At 47.0% G+C, this 23,855-nt stretch overlaps 2 protein-coding genes across 52 annotated transcripts in view; both read left to right on the top strand.

Annotated features, from left to right (window-relative positions):
• Positions 1-848: 848 nt before the first annotated feature.
• On the top strand, positions 849-18,108 carry MBD1 (methyl-CpG binding domain protein 1). Of its 50 annotated transcripts, none has more exons than XM_081562079.1 (18): positions 849-986; positions 2,263-2,397; positions 8,859-8,973; positions 9,069-9,235; positions 9,319-9,401; positions 9,563-9,603; positions 9,975-10,121; positions 10,212-10,340; positions 10,518-10,592; positions 10,722-10,850; positions 10,934-11,002; positions 11,563-11,727; positions 12,069-12,368; positions 12,507-12,599; positions 12,950-13,081; positions 13,167-13,228; positions 14,337-14,408; positions 17,839-18,108. In XM_081562079.1, exons 2-17 carry the CDS (start codon positions 2,288-2,290, stop codon positions 14,374-14,376), a joined length of 1,857 nt encoding a protein of 618 aa, XP_081418205.1. In that variant the 5' UTR covers positions 849-986; positions 2,263-2,287; the 3' UTR covers positions 14,377-14,408; positions 17,839-18,108. The 50 variants fall into 50 exon arrangements, with proteins under 50 accessions (XP_081418205.1, XP_081418185.1, XP_081418202.1 ...); XM_081562059.1 differs by having other exon boundaries at positions 12,462-12,599; XM_081562076.1 differs by having other exon boundaries at positions 11,560-11,727.
• A 1,115-nt stretch (positions 18,109-19,223) lies between these two features.
• Positions 19,224-23,855, top strand: part of CFAP53 (cilia and flagella associated protein 53) — a 37,222-nt gene continuing 32,590 nt past the window's right edge. For both annotated transcript variants that reach the window (XM_081562095.1, XM_081562097.1), the window contains exons 1-2: positions 19,224-19,391; positions 23,141-23,370. In XM_081562095.1, the coding sequence (XP_081418221.1) occupies positions 19,323-19,391; positions 23,141-23,370 (299 nt within the window). In that variant the 5' untranslated portion in view covers positions 19,224-19,322. The remainder of the gene's footprint in view (positions 19,392-23,140; positions 23,371-23,855) is intronic.

Below are 23,855 nucleotides of genomic sequence, written 5' to 3'. Positions count from 1 at the left end.
CAAAAGGCATTCTTCCAATTTTCCTATCAGATGAAGGCAAGGGTAAATGTTGATACTGAGCTTCTCTGGCAGGGCGCATTCCTTCGGAGTAGGCTAAAGCTCAATCATGCAGAAAAGGAAAGAGGTAGAATTGTGGGTCCTAGTCCTACGATGGAGCTGAAAAACACGGAGTCAGCGTGGTCCAGCTACACAATATCTCTTCTGAACTTTATGTAAAATGTGCCACTGTGATATATATATGTGTGTGTGTATATATATATTCTTCGATTCAAAAATGTATATAACTGTGTCTTCCAATGAAAACAAGTGGAACAATCCATAGAGTTTTCCGAAACACTGTCTTTCGGTTTATAATCCTCAGGTTGGCGCAAATAAAATTTCCTATTTCTCCTTTAGACCGACTACTGATTCATTTTTCCTTGACAGGAGGAACGGTAGAGCACATGCGCAAACAAGGTTACAAAGTGGGCGAAGAGGGCTTACAGACCCAACCTTTTCCGCCCCTCCCTCCCAGTTACCTCTTGTGGGGACCACCAATAAGAGACCAAATCCAATACCAATCCTCCTTCTCCCCTCATGTTGAGCTAGGAAAGCACATGTGACTACAAGCTGGGCGGAGGAGCACAAGCGAGGTGCGCAAGCGCTGCAGCTTTCTAAAGAGGCGCGAGCCTCTTTGGACGTCAGTGCGCAAGCGCAGCAGGCCCCGTCCAAAGGGGCGAGCTCCTCCGCCGGACTCAACACGCAGGCGTGGAACTTTCTTGCTCACGACCCACGCTCCGGGGTATTAGCGCGCAGGCGTCCCTCCAGGGGGCGGAGCCCGAGAGAGGGACAGCGGATTTCCGGTTCCTGGAGCAACGAACGGCCGCGGCGGCGACAGCTACAGCTTCAGAGGAAGCGGCTGCGGAGGAGGAAAGCGAGGAGCCGGAGAAGGCGGGAGCCACGGGCGGGATTCTCGCCATGGGTCCGCGGACCTAGAACGGTGGAAGGTACCGGCCGGGAGCCGAGCTGGTGAGACGGTCAAGGGGGCTAGAAATGGAGACCGCTCAGGCGGAGAATGGGGAAGGATTGAGGCTCAGACCGCTGACGGAGAGCAATGAAGGGCCCTCGGGCCGATGAGTGGGAGGAATGGCGGCCTCGGAATATTGAAGGGAGTCTTGGGAAGATTTAGGCGGAGGACAGGGAGAATTGGGGCTCCGAAGGCTGACAGGTGGAAGTGTCGGGCTCTTGGACAAGGACGGAGAGGCATGGGGAGGGTCCGAACGCCGAGGGGAGATATCGGGGCCTCTCGGGTTAAGGAGAGAAATGGGGGTCCAGGATGCTAAAAGGAAGAAATGAGCGGCCCTCGGGCTGATGAAGGGGAGAAATGAGTTGGAATGCTGAAAGGGAGGGACGGGGGTCTCGTATAGAGGACGATGAGAAATAGGGGATGAGAACGCCAACAGTTAGGGATGGCTTGGTCTTGGACCAAGAGGGGAGGAATGGGGTGTGGGGTTCAGATGCTGAAGGGAGAAATCAGGGTGTCTCAAGCTGATGGGAGGAACAGAGAGTGAGGACGCCAAAGGAAACTTGTTAACTGCAGAAGAGGGAAATCGGGAGGGTTCGGAGACTTGGGAAGCAATTGTGACTCAAAACACTGACAGAGCGAAAGTGAGATGGGGAGGCATTCGGAGTAGGGTACAGAGGGAATGAGGGGCTGTTCAGGTCAAGGATGCAGAGGAGCTGGGGTTCTTTAGCAGAGGACACGGGAAATGGAGGCGGTAATACTGAGGTAGAAGGATAAGAGGACAGCAGACAGGAAAAGAATGGGAGGATTAAAAGACTAACAGAAATTAGTGACTCTTGGGTCAAGGAAGGGAATGAATGGGAGGTTAGGGTACTGAGGTAGCCGCGCCCTATGGGGGCCTCTCGCGCTAGGGATGGGAGGAATGCGGTCTCTCAGGCTGAGGCTAGGGAGGAACTGGGGATTAGGACGGTGAGAGTGAGGAATGCGTTAAGGATGGGGACTTGGGTTGAGGATGGGGCTGCCAGCTCGAGAAGCGGGGTTGGGGGGTGGGGGCGGTGGTTGATGACAAGCTCCTGGTCCCAGGACAGGGAAGAACGAAGTGGGAATGGGGCTTTACCCTTCCTTATGTTAGCCAGTTGCTTGTGTCAGGTCCTAGGTCTTAAACAAGCATGAATAGAAACACAGGTTTGTGTGGCTTGGGGCACAACATGTCCCTTTTTAAAGCCTCCGTTTTTCCTACTGCCCCTTCCGTGTTGCAGGCCACTGCTTCTTCCCGTGGTCCCCATGGCTGAGGACTGGCTGGACTGCCCAGCCCTGGGCCCCGGCTGGAAGCGCCGTGAGGTTTTTCGCAAGTCAGGTGCCACCTGCGGACGCTCAGACACCTACTACCAGAGGTACTGGGTGGGTTGTGGACAAAGGGGTTAGGGCTGAACCTGGTTAGGCAGGGTAAAATTGGGGGTGTGTGGTTACATTTATGGGTAGTTAAATTATGCATATACAGTTGATCCTTATTATCTGCAGGTTCCATATTTGAAGATTTGGTTACTCACTAAGATTTGTTGTTTGTACCCCTGAAGTCATACTCACTGTGTTTTCATGATCATTCGTGGATATGCACAGAGTGGCAAAACATAGGTCGCCTGATGCATGTGTTCCCAGCCAAGATTGAATGAAGATTTCTTATATTAACTCTTATGCTGTAAACAAGTATCCTTTTTGAGGGCTACTTAAAGTAGTGTTCTGTTTTTTGCACTTTTTAATGGTGATTTTGCTCTGTAGAGTTGCCCCTGAGTGTAGTGTTGAAGTGCTGTCCAGTGATCTAAGTGCAGGAAGTCTGTTTTGTGCCATATGGAGAAAATGCATGTTAAATAAGCTTTGTTCAGGCATGAGTTGCAGTGCTGTTGGCTGTGAGTTCAATGTTAATGAATCAAAAAGGCAGTATATCTAGAAAAAGAAGAGGAAATTAGCCAATTAGTATGTAAGGCTGCTCCAGGAAGTGCTAGAGTAACGTCTATAGTACATGATAAAGCTAAGGATGTTGGAAAAGTGGCTAAATTTGTGGATCCATGAGATGGTGACCAAAGTTTGGTGGACAGTGTTGTGAAGCCAAAAGCAAAGGACATCAGCTGTCATGTTACCCAGAGTTACGGAAATGTTAAGCCTGTTTCAGCTGGTGCTGGCTAGCTCACACGTTTCTAAAGGTGATACTTCGTGAAAAGTGTTAAATTTGCAAGTGAGGCAGGTTCTGCAGATAAAAGAGTCCGTGGAAGAATTTTAAAAAACACCTGATAGGTGCTATACAGGAAAAGGGTTATGAGGAAGAGTAGGTTTTCAATGCTGATGAGGCTGGCTTGGTTTACAAGGACATTGACAAAGGAACCTGTATAACACAGATGGCTTCCCAAACTCCTAGTTTTAAATCATTTGAAGGCCATGTAGTTAATTATTTGTAAGAGGACTATATTAAACAAGATGTCTTTAAACAGAAACACGCATAAAACAAGGTTATATACTGATTGGTTGACAAAAATGTGACCAGAGGCTTACAGGAACCTAACCTGTAGTTCCCCTAGGAGCAGTGATTCTGTACTCACTAATTCATTGTTCAAAGTGACTTTATAGAACAGAATTACTGTGAATAATGAGAGTTGACTATAAATACATGAAAATATATGTTTATAAACAAGTTACGTTTAAGGATTTGAGGTCTTTTAGAATATGTTAGTCATGTAGTTATTAAATTTCCCAAACTTTTTTGTGTGTAAGCTGCTGTTTGCTTAGAGGAATATAGTAAAATTGTAACTAGAATTATTTATTTATATGCTTATAAATAAACAATATGTTTATGTCTATATTGTACATTTATTCACGTATTTACAGTTTTTATAAAACTCAAAATAAGTGCAGTGATTAAGAATAGAAGAGGCCAAAGGTTTTACCCAAATTAGGGCAAGATAACGAGTGAGTGTGTTTCAGTTTTGGGGATGCCAGTAGGAGATATGGGACCCTTAGGTCAGAGGTGAAAGGCAGTTTATTACTCACTGTGTCACCGGTATCCAGTATGTCATCATTCTTGTGCCAGTTCCCCAAATGCCAATTCCCACAGGGTGTCATGAAGAGGGCTACTTAATTAGCATCTGCACATGCACTGTTGTAGAAAAGGAACTCCGAGCTTAAGGAATCCAGTCTTTAATAATGTTAGGACAGTAAGGATGCCTTCCCTTGCTCTGAAAGACCACCCTATCTCTTACCTTCCAAAGCTGATGCTGTACACACATCCTTGAAAAGATAGCTCATTGCAAAGGGTAGTCAGTGCCTCTCTTGCAAGACATGCAAAAATGTGAATGACCTGTGGAGTATTGTCACCCAACATCAGTGACTTATGCTTTGTTTTGTATGTAGTTGCATTTATTTGTTTACACGTGTATTTGTATGTATATTGTTTGTACACATACACTTAACCCTTGAACCATGTAGGGATTAGGGGAGCCAATCCCCTGTGCAGTCAAAAATACACATATAACTTTTGACTCCTTAAAAGCTTAACTACTAATAGCCTACTGTTGACTGGAAGCCTTATCAAAAACAAATCACTGGCTAACACATACTTTGTATGGTGTATGTATTATATACTGTATTCTTGCAGGAAAATAAGCTAGAGAAGAGATTAAAGAAAATCATGTGGGAGTTCCTTGGTTGCCTAGTGGTTAGGATTCCAGGCTTTCACTGCCGTGGCTCAGATTTAGTCCTTGTTTGGGGAACTGAGATCCCATAAACTGAGTGGTGCAGCCCAAAAAGGAGACAATCTTAAGGAAGAAAAAGTTCATTCACAGCACTGTACTGTATTTAGCAATACATTAAATATCATCTGTTTACAGGATAAGTTGCCTGACTGTCAAGTGCCTACATTAATGTAATCTTATATGATACAAGGCATTGTAGATCTTATACATATTACTGATACTAGATATCAAAAATGAAAACATAATATGAAAAATTTATGTTTATTTACAGGTATAACAATTCATGCATTGATAACTGAGAAGGAGCAATATGGTTGCTTTCTGGTAGCCTAGCCTGTACACTAATGAATAAATTGTTATAAAGTTTTTATGGCGTACAGTATTATAATCATATTCATGATACAGTGTTGTTACATTGTTGCATTTTTTGGTTTTTTCAATCCACTTACCTGTGATGATAGGCAGTTTCTTTAATTAACCAGGGAGCAAGGCATACTATATGGTAATGTAATTCTTTGAAAGCATAGTCATAAAATAGTAAGAAAGCTAACACATTATAAATTTTATATTAAATACCACTCACCTATAAATGCCTGAGTAAAGATAGGCTATCCATTTCAAGTCTTGCGTAGATGAATACTTGGGCAATGATGATGATGGTAACACAGAAATGTCCTATACAGTTCTTTTGTTTTGGTTGCACGGGCTCTTCATTGCTGCTTGGGGGCTTTTTCTAGTTGTGGCAGGTGAGGGCCACTCTTTGTTGCTGGCATGGACTTCTCACTGTGGTGGCTTTTCATGTTGCAGAGCACAGGCTGTAGGTGCTTGGGCTTCAGTAGTTGCAATGCGTGGGCTTAGTTGCCCCACAGCATGTGGAATTTTTCTGGACAAGGAATCAAAACCCATGTCCCCTGCATTGGCAGGCAGATTCTTAACCGCTGGACCACCAAGGAAATTCTCATACAGTTCTTGCCTTACAATTAGATTTTCACACAAAGACACTCACCCACAAATGTGATAGATAAGTATTAACTGTACAGCCTGGTTATGATTTACTATTTTTTAAGTGGAAGTGGATCATCACAAAGGTTTTCATTTATGTTATCTTCATGTGGAGTAGGCTGAGGAGGAAGAGAAAGGGGATTTTGTCTTGCTGAGGAGGGGTGGCAGAGGCAAAAGGAGGAGGTGGGAGGGGAGGCAGAAGAGGCAGAAACACTTGGTGTAACTTTATAGAAATGCACTGTAATTTCTCTCTGACTTTTTTGCTTTTTCAATTCTCTAAAAATGTTTCTACATTGTCTCAGTCTTTCTTTCTCTGTTTGCTTTAATTTCAGTGCCCATATCGTATAAAATAAGTCAAAGTAGTCTTGAATATCAGAACCCTTCTGCTAGATTGTCTAATGTCAGTTTTTTTCTGGCACTCCCCCTTCATCTTCCTCATTATCTGGTGCTGGTTCAGCAGCAGTCATCTCCATCAAGTTGTCTTGTGTTAATTCCTCTGGTGTGGTGTCTATTACCTCTTGAGTCCAAGATCGATGTCTTGAAACTCTTCATCCCCTCCCTGACTTTTGCCATATCCACAATCTCTTTCATGATTTCCTTGATTGACTTGGCTGTAAATTCTGGGAAGTCATGCACAACATCTGGACACAGTTTTCTCTAGCAGGAAGTTATTGTTTTGCACTTGGCTGACTTTCACGCTCTTTTCTATAACGATGATGGCATCTTCAATGGCGTAATCTTCCCAGACTTTTAGGATATTCTGTCTATGAAGATTCTCTTCGATAGTGTTGTCAGTTCTTTTCATAGAGTTCTGCATATAAGGAGCCATAAAGGTCCTTTATGACCCTCTGATCTAGAGGCTGAATTAGAGACATTGTGTTTGGGGGCAAACAAACCACTTCGACAACTTTGCTGTTGAATTCATGAGGTTCTGGGTGGGCAGGACATTGCCCAATATCAAAAGAACTTTAAAAGCTGTCCCTTAACTGATGAGGTACTTCCTGACTTCCTGACAGAGCATAGATGGAACCATTAAAAAAAGCGGTTCTCACTGTCAAGACCTCCTTGTACAACCAAAAGACTGGCAGCTAGTGTTTATCTTTTCCCTTCAAGACTTGAGGGTAAGCAACTTTATAGATAAGGGTAGTCCTGACCATAAACCTGACTGCATTTGCACCAAACAGTAGAGTTTATCCCTTCCTGCCTTAAATCCTGGTGCTCACTTCTCTTTCTTACTAATAAATGTCCTTTGGACCATTTTTTTTTTTTTTTTTTTTTTTTTGCAGAATAGGGTGCTTTCATCTCCATTAAAAGTTCGTTCAGGCAGATAGCCTTTCTCCTCAGTGATGTTCTTAGTGGCGTCTGGGAGCTTGTCTGCTGCCTCCTGGTTGGCAGAAGCCGCTTTTTCTGTTATCTTGACATTTGTAAAGCCAGACCATTCTTTGCTGGCATTGAATTCCCCAGCTTTAGAGCCTTCACCTTCCTTTTGCTTTAAGTTGTCATAAAATGACTTGACTTTTTCTCAAATCTTGTTATAATTTATAGGTATGACTTTCTTATAGCAATCATGCATCCACATAAAGGCTGCATTTTCAGTATGAGATAAAAACGTATTTTGCAAAAAGTACAAGGTTTTCGAGCTGCTGGCATAGTTGCAGCGACAGTTCCTGAATTTCCTTTGTTTTTCTTCCTTTCTTTTATTTATTTATTTTTTTAATAATAGTCCTTACAGTGGATGGCTTCCCTGGTGGCTCAGATGGTAAAGAATCGGCCTGCAATGCAGGAGACCCAGGTTCCATCCCTGGGTCAGGAACATCCCCTGGAGAAGGAAATGGCAACCCACTCCAGTATTCTTGCCTGAAGAAGTCCATGGACAGAAGAGTCTTGTGGGCTATAGTCCATGGGGTCGCAAAGAGTTGGACACGACTGAGCGACTAACACTTTCACTTTATACTGGATTCATTAATCTTGAATTGGCAGACAACCACAGCTGCAGACCTCAATCTATGGTACATGGCAAGCTATTCAGCTTTTTCCTGTAATGTTACGACTTTTCTCTGCTTCTTGGGAGCACTTTCAGTATCACAAGTGACACTTTGTTACAGGTCCCAAGGTGTATTCAAAGCTTACAGTATTACACTAAATACGATGAAAATGACATGAGAAAAACCACTGCAAGGGGTCACTTTCTACTATGCTGCTCAATTTTATGGAGAAACAAACTGCTCACTCAGATGGTTAGCCTTCCATGGCATTTCAAGTAAATACTTGCAACACCTGAGTTCACGGCAGCAGCAGCAGGAGGTGGCTGTGAGATGATTACAGTAGTATGATATATGCTGCAGTTAATTTTGTGCAGTTATGATGTAACACTGCATCTTTACGTTTGCTTATGTTTCTCTTGACTGCAAATGGTGCCACATATGATCTTAAGTATTTGTGTACATATTTTGGTAAATTTTAACTTTTTATAATAGACTTCATATATATATCTTATGGTGGTAAATGATAAAATAGACTAGTATCTACATATATTTTATGCATTCATGACACACCTTTTTCTTCATTTTTTCAGTATATCTAGGCTACATGATTCATTGAATTGTTTTAAATAGTCACAAATTTCCAAACAATTTTTCAATATATTTATTGGAAAAGAATTCATGTATAAGTGGACCTGTGCAGTTTATACATGTGTTCAAGAGCCAGCTATATTTAAAACATGTTTTTTTCCTGTATAAATTTTATTTGTGTACCTAGTATATAATGCTAATACATGTATGTTATTTAATTTATTTGTGTTGCTATCTGTATTTCCTTTCACTTACATGGAATACCACTAGTAGCACACATTATGAATCTGTGCATATCCATTTCCATTTATATTATTTATTAATGTTTATCTACACACTGGTATTCATACACCTTTTGTATTCCTGCCGTTTGGAGTTATTTGGGGTAGTTTCTTGGTTGGGGTTCATAGGCTGATCCCAGGATGCTTCCTGTATCCACCAGCTCTACAGGCCTGTTCACCAGCCCTGTGGGAGTGTTGTGTGGGTGGAGTGGCAGTGGCTCCAGCTAGGTACCAACCTGTCCTGGCCCATCCCCAGCCCCACAGGAGACAGGATCCGAAGCAAAGTTGAGCTGACCCGATACCTGGGCCCTGCATGTGATCTCACCCTCTTCGACTTCAAACAAGGTGTCCTGTGCTATCCATCCCCCAAGGTACTGTACGTTGTGGGGTATTCGGGCACGGTGACCGAGCCTCCTGACACACACCCACTGGTCTCCGTCCTTCCTGCCCTTGCTCTTACCTCCAGGCCCACTCCTTGGCCATCACCAGCAAGAAGCGGAAGAAGCCTTCGAAGCCAGCCAAGGCTCGGAAGTGTCAGGTTGGACCTCAGAAGAGTGAAGTCAGGAAGGAGGCACCAAGGGATGGCACCAAGGCTGACACTGACACAGTCCCAGCTTCACTTCCTGCACCTGGGTGAGTGTTGGGTTAGAGTCAAGTCCGTGAGGGTTGTGGTTGGGGGTACACTCAGGGCTCCACACCTACGTTTCCCCTCCTAGGTGCTGTGAGAACTGTGGAATCAGCTTTTCGGGAGATGGTACTCGAAGGCAGCGGCTCAAGACTTTGTGCAAGGACTGCCGAGGCAAGTGGCCCCGGGGGCACTGGGAGAGAGAGCTGGAGCAGCCTCGGGGTCAGGCCGGCACACAGATACCTGGCTGGAGGCTGAATGGCAGATGACAGAGCAGAGGGAGTCATGAGATCAGATACCTGATGCTCCTTTAACATTTCTCTCCCTCCCTGCAGCACAGAGGATCGCTTTCAATCGGGAGCAGAGGATGTTCAAGGTAAGCACAGCCTACTTCCTCCTCACAAGTGTGCGGTGGGAGCAGGATGTGATGGGGGCTGGTCAGAGTCTGAAGGAACAGTGATGGAGCCGCTGGTATCAGGGTCATTTTGTAGGGAGCTAGCTGCAGGCAGTTGACAGTAATGGCAGTTAATCAGTAGACACTGTGATGAGAGGATCACGGGAGAGTAGATGTTGTTTATGGCCTCAGTGATGGTGGCTAATCACTAGTTATCAGACAGTGATGAGGCAGACGGGGGACCAGCAGACATGGTGATGGGGGCCAATGTGGGGTCAGCAGACACCTGAGGGGCAGTGCTCCTGGAGCCACTCCGCTTGGACCTGTGACCTTGCCCCACCCATTCCTGGCAGCGTGTGGGCTGCGGGGAGTGCACGGCCTGCCAGGTAAAGGAAGACTGTGGGGCCTGCTCCACCTGCCTCCTGCAGCTGCCCCATGATGTGGCCTCGGGGCTGTTCTGCAAGTGTGAGCGAAGACGGTGCCTCCGGATTGTGGAAAGGGTGAGTCAGGCAGGTGGGGTGGGCCCAAGGCTCACCCGTGGTCCTGGCCCTCAGCCCTGGCCCCACGCATCACACCTCCGGCCCCCACAGAGCCGAGGGTGTGGAGTGTGCCGGGGCTGTCAGACCCGAGAGGACTGTGGCCGCTGTCGAGTCTGCCTTCGCCCTCCCCGCCCCGGGCTCAGGCGCCAGTGGAAGTGTGTCCAGCGGCGTTGCCTACGGGTAAGTCAGAGTGGAGGGGCCGGTGGGAGGTGCAGGTGGGGGCTAGGGCAGAGCTTATTCTGCTGTTAAAGCTGCTGCTGCTTCCTTCTTTCCAACTGGCCTTGCCCACCTCATGTCTTCTTTTCTCCCCCACTGCACACTCACCTCTCTGGCTTCACCTACCTGCCCTGTCTGCAGCACCTTGCCCACCGCCTCCGTCGCCACCATCAGCGATGTCAACGACGCCCTCCCCTAGCTGTGGCTCCCCCTGCTGTGAGTGCCCCAGCCCACCCTCCGCCTGCCTGTCCCCCTCGCATACTTTCTGCACACCTGAGGGGAGGGCGGTGGGCCGTGTCTACCCGGTGCCACCAAGCCTAAACTTGCCTTCTGCCTTTCTCTCAGGGTAAACACGGCCGCCGCAGGGGAGGCTGCGACTCCAAGGTGGTGCCCCGGCGGCGTCCACCCCGAGCCCAGTCACCGCCTCCACCTCCCCCGCCTCCCCCACCGCAGCCTCCAGAGTCTCCAGAGCTGGTGAGGCCCTGGTGGGCAGGGGGACGGCACAACCGTAACCTCACCAACTACCTGCCCTGACCCCACCCCGTTTGCCTCTGCAGCACCCCAGAGCCCTGGCCCCCTCGCCACCTGCTGAATTCATCTATTACTGTGTAGACGAGGACGAGCTAGTGAGTGGCCTCACCCTACCTGAATAAGCCTAGACTCTCCCAGGGCGCTTGGTTAACCCAAAGAAGCAGATGCTGCAATGGGCCTGATAGGGGAATAGTAAAGCACAGTGACGGATACTAGTATGGGCTGAGCAGACAGTGGGGTAGGAACTAATATGGGATCCCCAGGTGCAGTGACAGGACCTGGTGTCAGATGAACCAACGCTTTGATGGGACTCGCAGAGGAAAAGCTGGCACAGTGCCCGAAGTCCGCATAGGATGAGCAGGCACAGCGATGGGAGCAAAGGGAGCATCTGCAAAATTCTGCTGGAGGCGGGGGTCAGCAGATAGAACGATGGATACTGTGTTGAAGCAGCCACCGTCCTCATATGGTATCAAGGGCCTTCAGTACAATGATACTGCCTGATGCTGGACTAGCAGACACGGAGGTGTGACTAGCGGGGAGCCAGGCTAAAGGACTAATGTTGAACCGGTTCCCTCCAGTGGGGCTGGTGGACGAGTAACAGGAGCAGCACTGTCACTATCCTAGTGACAGCCCCCGCACCCCCTGTTCCCAGCAGCCTTACACAAACCGTCGGCAGAACCGCAAGTGTGGGGCATGTGAAGCCTGCCTGCGGCGGATGGACTGTGGCCACTGCGATTTCTGCTGTGACAAGCCCAAATTCGGGGGCAGCAACCAGAAACGCCAGAAGTGTCGCTGGCGCCAGTGCCTGCAGTTTGCTATGGTGGGTATAGCAGGAAGGGTCTGGTGGGTGGGAGAAATAGTGCCAGTCTCCCCGCGTGCCCCCTGCCACCCAATGCCTGGGAGGGGCGGGCAGGCCTGGTGGGTCCTGCAGCTTCAGAGTGGTGGGCGGGGCAGTGGGTTTGCCACCAGTTAGCAGACGTTGTGCTGGGATAAATGAGGAAACAGGGAGGTACTGTCACTGCCAATAGGAGACTCACAGCCTTTGTGATGAGGGGCTCATACATAAGGAGATTCCGTGCTGGGACTAATGGGGTTGGGTGCATTGATCAGGGCAGGGTAGTATTATACCTGGTGGCCATAACATGCCACCTCTCGTCACAGAAGCGCCTGCTGCCAAGTGTCTGGGCAGGGTCCGAAGATGGGGCATCACCGCCCCCAACTCACCCTCGTCGAAAGAGGCCTGGCTCTACTCGAAGGCCCCATCTGGGTCAGACCCTGAAGCCTCCCTTGGCCACACCCGCAGCTCAACCAGACCGAGCCCAGACTCCAGTGAAGGAGGAAGCGGGCAGCGGCTTTGTGCTGCCCCCACCTGGCACTGACCTTGTGTTCTTACGGGAGGGTGCAAGCAGTCCTGTGCAGGTGCCTGGCCCAGCCCCAGCTTCCACAGAAACTCGGTTGCAGGTGAGGGTCCCGCCTTATCCTGCCCTTCCCAACCCCACCCAGCCTCGTGCAGGGAAGCTGGGACCAAGTCTGCTGCCATCCTCCTTCACACAGGAGGCCCAGTGCCCTGGCCTGAGTTGGGTTGTGGCCTTACCCCAGGTGAAGCAAGAGAAGGCGGATGCCCAGGAAGACTGGACACCGGGCACAGCCATCCTGACTTCTCCTGTATTGCTGCCTGGCTGCCCCAGCAAGGTGGGGGTCAGTGATGGGTGGTCTGTGAGCAGAGTGATGGGGAGCCATGATGGTGGTTCTTTGAACAAAGTAATAGGTGTGCTGATTACAGCCTCTCACAGAATTATCCCACCTGTCTGACAGATGCCCCACCCTCCCCAGGCAACTAGTTTTGCCTACTTTGCTGCCCAGTTAACAGAAAAATGGAAATCTGTGAGGAATGGGAAAGGTCTATAGACAGAGAGATGGTTTTTCTATGCTCAGGTGTTACAGAGTGGGAGTGTCAGCACAGGGACAGGTTTGCTGGTAGGGACACTTTCCTCAGGCCAGCTCTGCCCTTCTGACAACTGCCCATTTCCCGCCTCTCCCAGGCAGTAGACCCAGGCCTGCCATCGGTGAAGCAAGAGCCACCTGACCCTGAGGAGGACAAGGAGGACAACAAGGATGACTCCACCTCTGACTTGGCCCCAGAGGAGGAGGCAGGAGGGGCTGGCACGCCCGTGGTCAGTGCTGGGGGACACCCCACCCTGTCCTGACCCTGCTTTAGGCCCACCAGTCATGTTGACCCTGATGTTAATTCTTCCCCAGATCACGGAGATTTTCAGCCTGGGTGGAACCCGCCTCCGGGACACAGCAGTCTGGTTGCCAAGGTGTGCCCCGCACTGTGAGGGGTCGGGATGGGGCAGGGGGTTCTGGCCAGATGTGGGCCCTGAGTTGTGAGAGCAGTCAGCGTTTTGGCATGGGGTAGTGGGAGGTGAAGGCCCCATACGACTGCTCTGGTCATGGTCAGTGATGGAGTGTGTGCAGGACCTTAGAGATTTCTCCTGAGGTCTGGGTCAGGACTCTCCTTGAGGAGGGAGGGTTATAGGAGGTGATGGCAGGAGAGGAGTTGATGCCCTGTGATGAGATCGGAAAGAAAAGGGAAGATAAGGAAAGCTTTTCCCCCGTATCCTTAAGAAAATGCGCAGGGGTCAGGTTTACAAATTCTTACTCAGAGAATCATCATTGGGGTCTCGAAGGCCTGCGGAGTGTCCAAGAGATGAATGGGCAGGCTGGGCAGTGAGGGGCGATCAGGAGGTCTGGTCCTGAGACGGCTTTGTGGTTGGGGCCCACACATAACTGGAATATCCTCAGTGGAAGCCATCAGGCTGTGTTTCTTGAGCCTTTCTGGAGCCTTTTGAGGTCATTAACTGTTTCAGCTGCTGCACAGAACTGTCCCTACAGGCATGGCAGTGGAAGGAAGGATAGGGAGGCGGGAGGATTGTAGGACTGGGCTGGTGGGAGGAGGTCAGGGGAACGCTGCCTCCTGCAGGACTGCTGAAAGCCCTTACCAGAGCCCCAGACAGGCAACGTAAACTGTTGACCTGAACCCCTGGATTCCTTTGTTCCTGCTGAGTAGTGTCTGCAGGCCAGAAACTGCTCCACTTGGACTTGGGCGAGTACTGGGGTACTGATTGAGACCCTGCTGGGCACACAGTGGTGAATCAATGACCCTGGGAGGCTTATCTTTCAGAAGACACAGGATTCCTGCCTTCAGGGAGCTTATAATCCAAGTGGTGAAGCCGTTTCCCCTAGGCATGAAATCATTACGTATTAACAGAAAAGTAATGATGTGCCATGTTGTCTGCAATGGAAGATTGTAGAAGAGAGAGAAGGGTTAATTAAGGGGAAATGGAAGAGTAGGAAATGGTTTTGTGATGCTTCGTTTTGCACATAGGGAACCTCATTCAACATATAGACCTGCTCCCTCTTCTCTAGGTCCAAGGACCTTAAAAAACCTGGAGGTAGAAAGCAGTAGACTGGAGGATTCTGCAGACTGTAGGACTCAAGGTGATATTTACAGACCGACTTTATCAGAGACAACACTGATCTGCTCAGAGGCTGGACCATAGATGGATTGCCAGGGCTTGTGTGAGAGTCAGTAGGAACTGGGAAAACCTACCACCAAACCAGAGGAGCAGGCCTGTTCAGTACTCTGAGCTTATAGAGGAAATAAGCAAAAAAGGAAGACAAATGGGAGTAGAAAGTTGGTGCATCTCCTCCAACCAGTGCAAACCCCAGGAGCCTGAGTGTCATAAGAAGTGTGGATATTAAAGATGGGGGAGCTGGGATGGGAGAGCTGATGTGATTAAAGCCACCTTCGGCCTAAACAAGCCATCATCATAAATAATTCTAAATGGATTTGGATGAGACCTGGTAGTGTCTAAACATTTCCTCAGGGAGACAGCAGTTTGGAATGTATTGGGAATGTAATGTGAATAAATGAGGAAAGGAACTGCTATTCGTTGAGTTCCTCCCATGGACCTGATTTAATCCTCAAAAACATCTTTTTAGAACGGCATTGATTGTGCCCATTTTTGCAGACGGGAAAATGAGATTCAGAGAAACTAAATAACTTGTCCAATGTCGAACAGCTAGTATCAGTAGAGCCTAGGATCAAGATCAAGCCCAGGTTGTAAAATCCTTGTTTTTAAGTTAAGCCACTAAACTGTTAACTGTAACCTATATCCAGTAGTGTGTAATAGTGTCATATTAACAAGTTTCCAGTGACCTTACAAAGGTGGGTTCTTCTAAGCATAATAACAAACCCCTTCCAAACTGCTGCCCCTAGGGTGGCATAGGAAACACCAAGACAGTGTGGATCATGCCACCTTATCCAAGCACGCATGCCTCCTGAGACTGGGTTATTCCCAGGCCTTGGGTGCCACATAGGATTCCTCAAACCCAAAAGGGCATCTTTCCCCACTGGCTGATACTTACCATCACTCCCTACCCTCAGCCAAAGCAGTTTTCAGAATGAAAGCTCCTGGCCTGGCTCATGTTTCCTCACAACTTGCCTCCCATGTTCCTTGATGACCTTTGTTCTTGGTTTCTACTCTCAGCCCCTGTCTTCTAGGAGTCCGAGCTCCTGCTTCAAGTCCCGCCTAAGGGCCAGTCTTGGCTCAGCCCTGCCTCACTTTCCAATTCTTCATAAAGTGCCAAAAAGATTACATGTGTAATTCATTACTTAGCTTTACCGGGCTGGGACTGAGTGCCGGCCTCCTAAATTTTGTAGCCTATGTGCCTCCCTTGCTTACTGTAGTCCCAGCCTTGCAGCTTTAGATAATTCAGAGGTAGATTAAGCGTTTCTCTACTTTTAACTCATTGTACAGCCCTCTGCCATCCTTCTCTGCTCCTTCCTTTGCCTCACCCTACTTATTTCAGCCAGAGTCAAGACTGGATAATTTTCTCATACTGTTTTGCTCCCTCCCAGGATCCAACCACCCAGTCCTCATATTCTGGTGGTATTTTGAGTGATGCCCTAAATGAAATTTGAAAATAGCATTCTGACTCATGAGATAAGTCTGGTTACTGTGTGTGTCAAGATACAATCAGAAAAGCAGCACTACTAATATAAAGATTTTATATACGTGTGTATATGTATATATAAATGTATATTATCTTAAGGGATTTATTGTAGGCGATTTGATCTTATGCAATTGTGGGAACTGGTTGAACAGTCTCTTTAAGGCTGTTGTCTTTGCATCTAATGCTGGAGCTTGAAGTCTGCAGGGCAGGCAATCGGGAAGGGAAGATGGATGTAAAATGTGGGAGATGGAGGACACACTGGCGCCCACGAGCACGAGCTGGAAACCACAAGGATGGCCTGGAAGCCATGTCAGCCTCTCACCACCTCCAACTTCGATGACATGGGTGTCCTGCAGAAGAAGCTGGTGCCCTTCATCACAGAGTTAAATATGCATCTGGTCCAGGAATTAGAAAAGCTGAAGGAAGATCCTGGGGAAGGTGGAGCGGCTGCAGGCCTGGCTGTTGCCCCATACCAACGAGGTGAGCCAGCAGATAAGGGACGTGTGTGAACTGCAGCAGCGCCTGGCGCTCCTGCACCAGCCTTCCGAGTGCTGCTGCTTCGCATCTGCCCTCCAGTTACCACGCAGAACCTCTCTCGTGGCCTGTCCTACCTGGAAGCATGCGGGGAAGGGGATCCTGGGAAACGTAGCCTAGTCAAGGTGACACGTGACAAAGCCACCCTGCCATGAATCAGCTCCTGAGGGTCTCACAGCTCACCTGAGGATAACTTGGTAAAGCTGCGTTGCTGAAAATGCAAAGCTGAAGACCATGGATTTCATGGTGACCCCAGCAAGTACAGAAATTCTGTCAAGTCCATCCAGAAAGAAACTTGCTGGTCTCGGCTATTTTTGTGTCGTTCATTCAGGTATTGAGAACCTGACCCATGGTAGGCACTGTACTTAATACTGAGATTCAGGAATGAAAAAGATATAGTCCATGCAGTTTTATTAAATACATCAATATGTATTTACAAATGGTGAATGAATTTCCAACTTTATCGTGGAATTTAATGGTGAAAATACAGAATTCAGGAAACTGTTGGGAGGACAGCCCTTGCGTGACCTTGTTGGGGCACAATAGGCATTGGAAATAATATAGTTTATGCTGTTCTATTTTAAAATTATTTTTAAATGATTTTTATTGTCCCGTTTACTGATTTATATATACTTAGTGTTTTGGGGGGGGAGTATCTTAATGGTGCTTAAATGTTGATAGACTGCCTCTGAGAAACTGGTACAGAAAGTGGGTGGCAAGATCAAGGTCAGGTTCTGTTCAAGGATCTTGGGTGAATCACTTCTCGTAGACCCCCCTGGAGGTTGAGACTTGGTTGTCCTTGCCAGGGCTGGTCCCGCCACCCTCCGAATACGCCCACCAGGGGGCGCTGGCGCCCAGACCCTGGTCCTCCGACCAGGGCTGGAGAGACGCTGCCCCTCAACTCCCTGTCCCTGGGGCGTGGCCTCCTCTGGGCCGAGGCGGTCCAGAGTCAGCGCAGAGGGAAGCCGACTCCCCTCTTCACAGTGGCTCCGCGGGCGAAACCGAAGCGGGATTAAATTACGGGACACGCCCGGGGTGAGGGCGCAGCGCGAAGAGCTCAGGACCGACGCCGGATCGTTCCAGGGCAGCCGGGTGTCGCCCAGAGTCCGCTTCCCATGTCGCTAAAAACTCACGTTGACGGGACCTTCCAGGCTGTAGACCTCGGAGGTTCCCAACGGGCGCTGGAGAATCTGGCTTTTACCAAACCCCGCCCCTAGGCCGAGGGCGCCACCGCCCTTCTGAGGGTGTGGTGTCACCAGATCTGACCAGCCAGCGGGCCAGGCACCCGTGGCAATCGAAGATCCAACAACTATCCCTCAGGAACCCCCGTCCAGGGAGCGGAAGCGATCATCTAATTTATTTATTTCTTTTGTTTCAGGCTACGTAAACTCTTAGCAGTAAATGAAAATGAGTATTTTACCGAACTGCAATTGAAAGAAGAAGCATTGTAGGAGATAAAAGACAAAATGAGAGAGAATTATTAAATTTCAAAAGAGAAGAGACGTTATTTTGTGGCTGAAAGGCTGAACGAACAATTCAGGAAATGGAGTACAAACCTAGAAACATGCCGCATGCAAAATCCGAAGTGGGCGGATTACAAATGATTAGGGAATGCTGATTTATAGTAAATTGCGGTCTTAAATTAGGATACGCAGTACTAGTTGTGCTTTTGTTATTACAGTGACCTACTAGGTGCTGATTTTTTCCTGTTAAAGTTCTATGTTCATCCCCATTGCAGAAAGAGTACCGAAGTGTCGTTGTTGACTTTTAGGTATTACCTACCACTTTTTGTGGCTCAGCTGGTAAAGATTACGCCTGCAATGCGGAAAACCTGGGTTTGATCTGTGGGTTGGGAGGATCCCCTGGAGAAGGGAAAGACTACCCACTTTGGTATTCTGGCCTGCAGAATTCCATGAACTGTATAGTTCATGGGGTCGCAAAGGGTCGGACAAGATTTCGACTTTCACTCCCTCACCACTTTGCTCTTGAGCGGAAGTTCAGCTGTGGTCGCCACCAGTGCTGAGGGCCCCTTTTAGGTTTCTTCACCTGTGGGTTTTGTTTTGTGCCTGGGATTCGGAATGCCAGAGCCTGATCACCGAAATTCTAATCCACATCCTGGCCCTGGTTTTTATTGTGCCCCGTCAGGTCGTACCTCTGCCCCCGCTCCCCCCCCCCCCATCCTAGGGTTCCTCACGTGTAAGCCCTGGTTTCCTGGTTTTATTAACAAGTTTGTCACTACTGGTTGGGTTCGCTGACAAACCAGTTAGGCTCTCTCAGCTTGTTTTAGCTGTAAAATAAGGATAATACCCGCTGTTCCATCAGTCAGGTATTTGTGAGACTGAAAGGCTTTATGTGTGAAAATACCTTATAAATTCCTGTAAAGAACTACGCGACTAAGGTTGTCCTGTGATGATGTGCCCTGAAGGTTAACTTAGAGATGGTCTCAAAATTTGACCATCCTACAAAATGTCTGCTAACTTTTCTCATGCTTTCAGACATTACAGGATATAAATAGCAAAGTCAGTTGGAATGTAATTAGATCTTCGACTTCACTTCGGGTTAAGGAGGCTTTTTTCTGCTGTTTGATGAACTCTAGAAAGGGAGCGAGGTCGGCGGGAGGCCTGGCCAAAGGCGGGGTGAGGACTGCGCAGACTCAGCTCTTCCACTCCAAGAGGAAGTTGCGAGTGCTCGCGTCTGTGGTCACCATGGTAACGGGACCAACTTCCGCCCCGTTCACTTGTCCCTAGCCCCGCGAGGCGCACCACTGGCAACCAGACCTGTGCATCTCACAAGCTCGTCCCGCTGGTAGCTGTGGTTGGGGAACCGCGGCGGACACCGCCCCCAACCCGAGGGAGCTCCAAAATGTACAGCCAGCGGTTTGGCATCGTACAGAGAGAGGTTAAGGGGCCCACTCCCAAAGTGGTGATCGTGGTAAGCACGGGATATGTGTGTGGGATCCTACCGTTTTCTGTATCTTCCCCCATCTCAGGACCCAACCCAGCCTTGGCCACCAACAGGGGTTCTCTCAAGGGAAGCAGGTGCCTGAGGCAGTAGTCTGAATTTTGAACGAGGGAAGAGAAAGGTCTCTTGCCTAGCTCTCGTACTCCGTCCCTCCCTACCCTTCTCCTCCCCGCGTCAGTTGTATTTAGTTTCTGTATTTGGAGAATCACCACTGGAGATCTTGAAGGTTGAAGATCTTGCAAGACGTTTAAAAGAGGTCATCCCCTTGAGATGCGGAGTGTGTGTGTCAAGGGAAGGGCGCTGGATCAGGTGGCAGGAACTCTGGGGTCTGGGCTGGCAGTGATTCATCTGTACGGTCGGGACTAGTTCTGTACGCTTAGGAAAACCGTCTGTTGAAGGGTGCTGGACTATTGGGGATTTGAGTGGTTTTAGGGCCCTTCCTTTGCTGACTCAACTATAACAGAAGCATACCTGCAGGCCTGGGAATAGGAAGTTGGTTGCCTTTAAGGCAGCGGTGGTGGTAGGAGACCAGGGGAGCACTGTGTGCTGCAGAATTTGATGAGCGCTGCTCAGAACCTCGAACAGCTGGTCCACGCACCTGCATTCCTTTGCTTCTACACACTGGTTTCCACAGGCCAGAAAACCTCCATGTGTAGTTAAGCAACGGTAGAGGTATTACTTGAGTCCTTGCTGTGTGCACAGCTCTGTGGAAGATACAGGGGTGAATACATTGACCCCGGGAGATTTCGCTTTCTCTAAAAGCTTGATCCTTGCCTTGAAGTTGCTTATCATCTAATTGCAGAAACAACTCACTCACGCACAAAAGCGTTAAAGATGAACACAGTGTGCCAGCACAATTGATAACGGTGTGCTCTGTTGTCTGTGTTGGCACACTGTGGAAGAAAGATCAGAGATGATGAAAGATACAGTTTTATTATGCTCTGTAGTGCACATAGCAGTTTCAATCAATTTATAGACCTGCTCCCTCTTCTTTAGGTCCAGGGACTGTAGGATCTGGGTTTGGAAATCAGTAGACTGGAGTCTCTTACAGTCTGTAGGATTCGAGGTGATTATTATTTTCTTTATGAGGGACAGAAATTGATGTACTTTGGGTTCTGTATCTGAACCCTGAGCTCAGCTGGGCTACTGGTCAGGTGATATTCCTTGTGTCGGAAACCAATAAGGATTTCCATTCCACCAAATTACCACCAAACCAGAGAAGCAGGCCTATTGAATATTTTGTTTAAAGAAAAATAAAGAAGAAAGGGAAAAGGTCAGAGCTGGTGTATCTCAGATATCAGAGTGTGATAAGAAGTGTGGATGTTAGAAGTTGTAGAGTTGTGATGGGAGAAGAGTTAAAACCACCAGAGATGAGACTTGAATGCTAAACGATTTCTTCAAGAGAAGGTGGTGAAAGATGTAATGTCTGAAGTAAGGAAGCAGCAAAAGGAGCAGTTGTTTGGTGAGTGCCTCCTGGGACCCAGTTATTTACTTTTTGAAATAATTTTTTTAGGAAGCCATTTGTTTTGCTTTTTTTGACAGGTGAGAAAACTGAGACTCAAAGAGGTTAAGTAACGTGCTCAAGATCACACAGTTATAAGTAGAGGCCAGAATCAAACCTAGGCTTGTAAGATGTTATTCTTTAAGACATTAAACTGTAATAGTAGAAACTAATTTGAGATGTTACCGTAACAAAAGCTTTCAGTGACCTTGAAAGTACAGGGTAGTTATTAAACCCTTTGTTCTGATTTTAGCATGGTTTAAGAGTTGCAATGTCCAGTGTGGTGGCCACTAGCCACAAATTTGAGCACTTGTAATATGCCTAGAGTCACATATTGAGAAAATAATATTTTGGATATATTGGTTAAATAAAAATATATTAAAATTAATTCCCCCTGTTTCTCTTTATTTTTTAAAATACAGCTACATCAAAATGTTAAATTGCAGATCTAGTTTATATTATTTTTCTGTTAAACAGTACAGGTTTTGAGACTGCATGGATTGGCTGAGACTGCATGGATTGGCACCATCTTGTTAGGGAACTCCAGATCATACTTTATTCATCCAGCGACAGGGTCCTCCCTGACCACAAAGTCCTTCCTACCCAGGTTGCCACAGCCTTAAAGGGCTTCCTAATTCCCTGCTACTGCTCAGTCTGTTTCTCCTGCCCTCCATTGCGATTTCCTCTTTAGTCAAAATGTACCTCAGAGCCTGATTCTTGCCCTGATGACTTAAGACAGTCGATTCCTGATGACCTTGGTGCTCGGTTCCTGTTCTCAGCCCATCTGTCTACTAGGAGCCTGAGTGTGTCCTGTTCAGGGAGCAGGCTTGACCCAACTCTGCTTTGTTATTACTGAATCTGTGTTCATAGGATGCCGTACATATTAGAGAACAGTAGTTTGTTAACTAAATCTAGGCTCTAAATAATTTCAGTATGAATTACCTACTTCCCATGATGTAATGTTCGACATCACCTTCTGACTCCAGCCTACCTCAGCTTTGTATTATCTTGTTCAACTATTCTGGGCACCTATATGTATACCCCGAGCCTTGAATCTTTTCATGAGGCTATCTTCAAATGTTCATTTCCTTTCCTTAGGAGACTCCTTTACCAAGTTTCAATGCCAGTATTCTGGTAATCCAGACAATGATGCTCTCAGTGTAAATGATCAGATTGACTCTCTGCCACGAGTTAAAACTTTTGTTACGGTGCATCAGCACACCAGAGTCTCACTGCTCACCTAAAGGTGATTTGATAAACCTGGCTGAAAATACAAGGCTCAAAACCATGGATTTCATGGTGGCCCCAGGAGGGGCAAGAGTCACATGAAGCTCACCCATAAACAGTTTCATTCATTCATCTTTCCTCTTCATTTGTATTGAGAACTTGACGCTGGTAGGCGTGCTTCATGCTAGCAACGCAGAAATAAAAAAGATACAGTCCATGTGATTTTAGTAAATGTGTCAACATTTATTCACAATGGTGTATGCATTTCCAACTTTTTGGTGAAAGTTTGTTTAAAATGGACATATTTACAGAAATTCAAGTTTTCCCAGAATGTCAGGAGCACAGCTCTTGCATTAAGCTTCTGGGGACAGTAGAAATAGGAATCAAATTCTACCATTAGGTTTTGGTTTGTTGTTTTTCCTTCTTCCCCCTCCTCCCTTTCTGTCGTCCTTCCTTCTAAGTAAAGGATATCTCACTGTCACAACTTGTCATGTGTACCCTATATACTTAGTCAATAGTTTATTTTAACTGAAAGAATTTTGATGGTGGTAACTATGTTGTCAGAGCCCTGAAAAGCAGGGTGGGATAGTAGATGGCGTGATTAAGGTCAGGAATTAGAAGACGTTTAATTCTTGTTCTACCCAGTTCTGCCTTAACTATTTAGAGCACTTTGGGCAAATAGCTTAAGTCTCTGATTTGATTAGATAATCTCTGGAGTCCCGTTCAAATTTTTAACCTTATACTTTCATGAACTGTTATTCAAATGGCATTTAAGAAATATTTGAGACTGATCTGATGACATCTTAGGTACAGATTTCAAAGAATCAAACAATTTACATCTTAGACACTTAAGTTGTTTACAGTTATAGCAGGATATATTAGCTTTATATACCAAGTTTTGTTTAATATGGGTGTTGGTGGATTAACTGAAAATGTGCAGTTGATTTTGGGTCTATCATAAGTGATACTTGCTTTTTTTTTTTTGTTCCAGAGAGCCAAGCCTCCCAAAGGCCAAGGAGCCGAGCATCATCTGGAAAGAATCCAACGCAGCTATCAGAAACATCATGCTATTTTGGCCTCCATTAAGTCAATAGAGCGGGATCGCTTGAAAACTGAGTGGGACCAGCACAATGACCGCAAGTTTGTGGACAGTCTTGTGAAAGCAAGAGTCAAGGATGCCATGCAAGGGTTTATCATCAACACTGAAGAAAGACGAAATAAGTAAGGCTTAAAAACTGGCTAATCCAGACCCTGAGACATTCTGAAACCAGAGTCTGAGGTTGGCCAATCAAAAATCAAGTGAATTTCTATAGTAAGGATCATGGCTGAGCTATTCTTATTCCTACCAAACCAATAGCTTATTTTTATTTTCACTTGTGATAACCTATTGACAAATCAAAAGAACATATTGTGTCATATTTTGTTATTATAATTAAAATCTTGCTCATTTTGCTTTTTTTGTTGAAATATAGATCACATATCTCATCTGTACATGATCAAATAAAACGTGGCGTAGATTAGTCTCCTTATTGCTTTAGGTGACGACTCATTTTATGGAATACTGTAATGATCTTTCCTTCTTACAAAATTTATGACCGAACATATATTTCTGAAATTGAATTTAACAAAATAAAAATCAATTAGTGAAATGGTGCATGTAGCATGACAGTTTTAATTCCTTTGCTGCTTGTCATTTTGTTTTGTGA

The sequence above is a fragment of the Giraffa tippelskirchi genome, chromosome 14 (assembly GCF_054371585.1).
Source record: "Giraffa tippelskirchi isolate mGirTip1 chromosome 14, T2T-mGirTip1v1.2.pri, whole genome shotgun sequence".
Classification (NCBI taxonomy): domain Eukaryota; kingdom Metazoa; phylum Chordata; class Mammalia; order Artiodactyla; family Giraffidae; genus Giraffa; species Giraffa tippelskirchi.
This window is presented reverse-complemented; position numbering and strand designations above follow the sequence as displayed.